The sequence below is a fragment of the Branchiostoma floridae genome, chromosome 4, assembly GCF_000003815.2.
Source record: "Branchiostoma floridae strain S238N-H82 chromosome 4, Bfl_VNyyK, whole genome shotgun sequence".
In the NCBI taxonomy this organism is placed as follows: Eukaryota; Metazoa; Chordata; class Leptocardii; order Amphioxiformes; family Branchiostomatidae; genus Branchiostoma; species Branchiostoma floridae.
In genome coordinates, this window is record NC_049982.1 from 30,873,869 (window position 1) to 30,877,531 (window position 3,663).

Below are 3,663 nucleotides of genomic sequence, written 5' to 3' on the forward strand. Positions count from 1 at the left end.
GCTTGTTTGTGTGACATCAGTGTGTCAAATGTGTGTGTGTGTGTTTTTGTGTACGTGTGCGTGTGTGCGTGCATGTAGGTATGTGTGTGTGTGTCTACGTATGTGTGTGTTTATGTGTGTTTGTTTGTGTGTGTGTATGTATGTGTGTGTGTGTGCGTGTATGTTTGCGTGTGCGTGTGCGTGTGTGTGTGTGTGTGTGTTTGTGCGCCAATGTCCACTCTGCAGTTTCTACATACTCTGCCAGGGGAGCAATTTCTGTATGTTCATTCAAGAGGAGGTGAAATCTCAGTTGTCTCTGATTGCCTTATTTATTCAGGATAATTCCAACAGATAAACATTTACACTTGAATGTGATTGACTGTCTTACCCTGTGGCCACCACTGCAAACGCTTTCTTGGCTCTCTCATAGAACTCAGACTGCTGAACTTTCCTCAGTTCGCCCTAAACATTAAGAAGATATCAGTTTTTCATCTCCTCATCTTACTTGTTACTACTAGTATGCAAATTTGCAATTTTTAAGTGATGACAAGGTTGATACTTTGTTGGCTGGACACAAGTAAATTTGGATAAATTCAGCAAAATTATAAATTAAAAAGAAAGATTTTCAATCTAAGAGACAATACGAGAGGCGATCAATAAGTTCTCGGCCCCACCAAGAAATAATAGGCACAACTTAAATTTTCAGGCACGACTTCATAGCATGAAGCCTTTTATCAATATCCTCCAAATTTCAAATCATTGCAGTCATTACTTTCCAGGCATTCGTTTTTTGAAAAGTAGAAGGTAAGTGGCGAAAAAAACAAGTGTGAATTGTGATCAGACATGTGTGGGTCGAGTTCCCCATGTCATAAATTTTTATCATCAACAGAAGACATTGTCAAAATGTTTGATAATAAGTCTCTTCCTATTTCAAGCAGAAAGAATTGGATGCCTGACTTCCAGCACCGCAAGTTGACCCACACACCTCAGGTCGCAGCTCAATTGTCCATGTTTTTTGTCCTTCTCCCTTATCTAACGTTACTGGCGCCTGCAAGTAATGATCACACTAATTTGAATTTTGGTACACATTCATGTAAGACTTTATACTTGACATGTATGCTTCGCAATCTGAGCTGTACTTATTTCTGGGACTTATTTATCACCCCTCGTACAAACCATTACTTACATTGTTGCCTGCCTCTATCAGCTTATCTTTGTATGTGTCCCACACAGGTGTCTCCAGTCCATTCGTCTTGTCTGCATCTACAAGGTCCATCACAGCTGCCTGCAGCAATAGGGGGTGCCATATATTATGCAGATGAGTTCATGTGGAGCATGACATAAATTATGCAAATAAGTAAGCATCAGCATGGACATGGATATTTGACACTCATATGTGCACCAGGTAAGCTTTACACAAAATTTATTTTTCAATCAGTGCAACTAAAATGAAGTAATCAATGCCACAGTAAATAAAAGAATTATCAAGAATATGCAAATGCAAAAATTCTGCTGCAATACCAAGGAAAGCTAACAGGGGGCCCAAAATCTACCTTGACATTCGTGCCAGACTGTGCACCATACATTATATAACCACATCTACTCACATACCAAACGTCGTCCCAAAACATCCAGAGGTTCTTTTAAGTTATCATTATTCCAGAACTACAAAACACACATACACACACATGCACACACATGCACACACAAACACACACACACACACACACGCACACAGACACACACACACACACACACACACACAAACATACACACACACACACACACATTATATACTTAGTACATGTACACACACACACACACACACACACACACACACACACACACACACACATACAAACACACGCAAAGAAAATCTTTCCAAAGCTAAACCTATACCCACCAGCAAATTCGCATCAAAAATAGAATAACAGTATATTTTATATGTAGAGTCTACTGATGTTGTACAATGTCATTATCATTCAATATTTCATTTACATGTATACTTTATTGCATAATGAAAAGTAAGATATGCTCACTTCATATTCCTTCTTCAGTGGCAGGAGTTGCAGAACTGCCTCCAACAGGTCAGGAATACAGTGTCCTGATTTGTGCCAAAAAAAAAACACAAGACATCGCCATTGTGGTTAGGGTAGTTGAGGATCAAAAGCTTTTCTTGCGTAAGGCACGACTTCCACCTATCCGCACAGGTGCAAAAATGGGTACCTGACTTCGGTTGGAGAGGTCAAAGAAAGAAAGTGGTAGAAAGAAAAGGCTCTGTCTTCGGGTCTACCGAAAGTGCGAAAAGGAACGAAAAGAAACGAAAAGGAACGAAAAGGTTCCTTTTCGCTCCTTTTCGTTCCTTTTCGCACTTTCGGTACACCTCTGTCTTCCTCTACCGTACCATAGACACAATGTATAACTATAAGAACCCACTACACATACTGCCTCAATAAGATTTACTTTTCAGGAATAATGAAACAACATTGTTAGGAAAAGACATTGAAAATATTATACAGACATTTTAGGGACATATTTTATGACAGAAACCTTGACCAAAGTAAATACACAGTATTTATGATATTCGATATGTTGAAAGTGACTGTGTGATTTACGAAAAAGAACATACAACTTATATGCTGTGTGCACATGTAACTATTGGTATTGGAAGTTTAAAAGAGTAGTTATGCCATACCATCTGCTCTCACTTCGATTGGTCCACTGTTACAGATGGAGCTGGCCGGGAAATTTGCATCACCAAAAACTGTGAGGGGAGGGAACATGTACAGGGATAAGTCATAACCGATGAGGTTCTGCATGCGGTGGATCCTTGCAATGCTTATATGGGATTTAGTAAAGTTTTTAGAAAATTATGCTTTCTTGCAAATTGCAGAATTCAACACTATCATTATCAAAAATGTACACGGTTCACATTTTCTATGACCACCATTGACCAATCACTCCCTTTCATTCAAATTTGTAAGCTATTGTTCTAATGCACACTTCTTCAAACTTACGCCGAAAGCCAAATGCATGTTAAGAGAGATTCTATCAAAGTTGGCCAGCAAATTTTGCCCGTCAAAATGCAGGAAATAGCGCTTCAATTTTTTTCCGGGGGTGCATGTCCCCGGACCCCCCTAGGCAGCTTGCGCCCTTGGTGCGATTCTTGCGCCTGCGGCGCTTGATGGCCCCAAAGTATTAAGACCTAGAGTATTAAACCTATAATACCAGCATGCAGGTCAAAGGTCACTCTACTTGCCAAACATATATCCGTAAATTTCGCCTAAGCGTTAAACGAATTCTAGATATGCAAACGAAATGTAACTTTAAGTTGGTAGAATAAATCTTTGCGTTGTAACGCTAGTTCAACTTTATCCGCAGGGTAACCTATATCCGTTCCTTAAAATAAAACGAATATTTAGGGATATCAAGTTGACGGACGATAGCTGCAAACTACAATAGTTTGAACATATTACAACTTGAAACCACCATCCATCGACTTGATATCCCTTCATACCGTTTGGGTAAACACAACGAATAAAGGTTACCTTGCAGATAAAGGTGAACTAGCGTTACTAAATATCACAGACGTACCTATTTCGTCGCCATGGCCCATACGGGCGAGCACGAACAACAACTCTGGGGACAGGATACGAGGGATGCCTTTTAGGACCATCTTCAAAA

The 3,663-nt window shown here is 39.7% G+C and overlaps 1 protein-coding gene across 1 annotated transcript in view; it reads right to left on the reverse strand.

The window, feature by feature from the left end:
* The window catches only part of LOC118414847 (fucose mutarotase-like), a 6,504-nt gene extending 2,841 nt beyond the window's left edge, over window positions 1-3,663 (reverse strand). The window contains exons 1-5 of the mRNA XM_035819112.1: window positions 3,574-3,663; window positions 2,675-2,743; window positions 2,019-2,083; window positions 1,166-1,264; window positions 368-441 (exon numbers count right to left, since the gene is read on the reverse strand). Coding sequence (XP_035675005.1) covers window positions 368-441; window positions 1,166-1,264; window positions 2,019-2,083; window positions 2,675-2,743; window positions 3,574-3,655 — 389 coding nt within the window. The 5' untranslated portion in view covers window positions 3,656-3,663. The remainder of the gene's footprint in view (window positions 1-367; window positions 442-1,165; window positions 1,265-2,018; window positions 2,084-2,674; window positions 2,744-3,573) is intronic.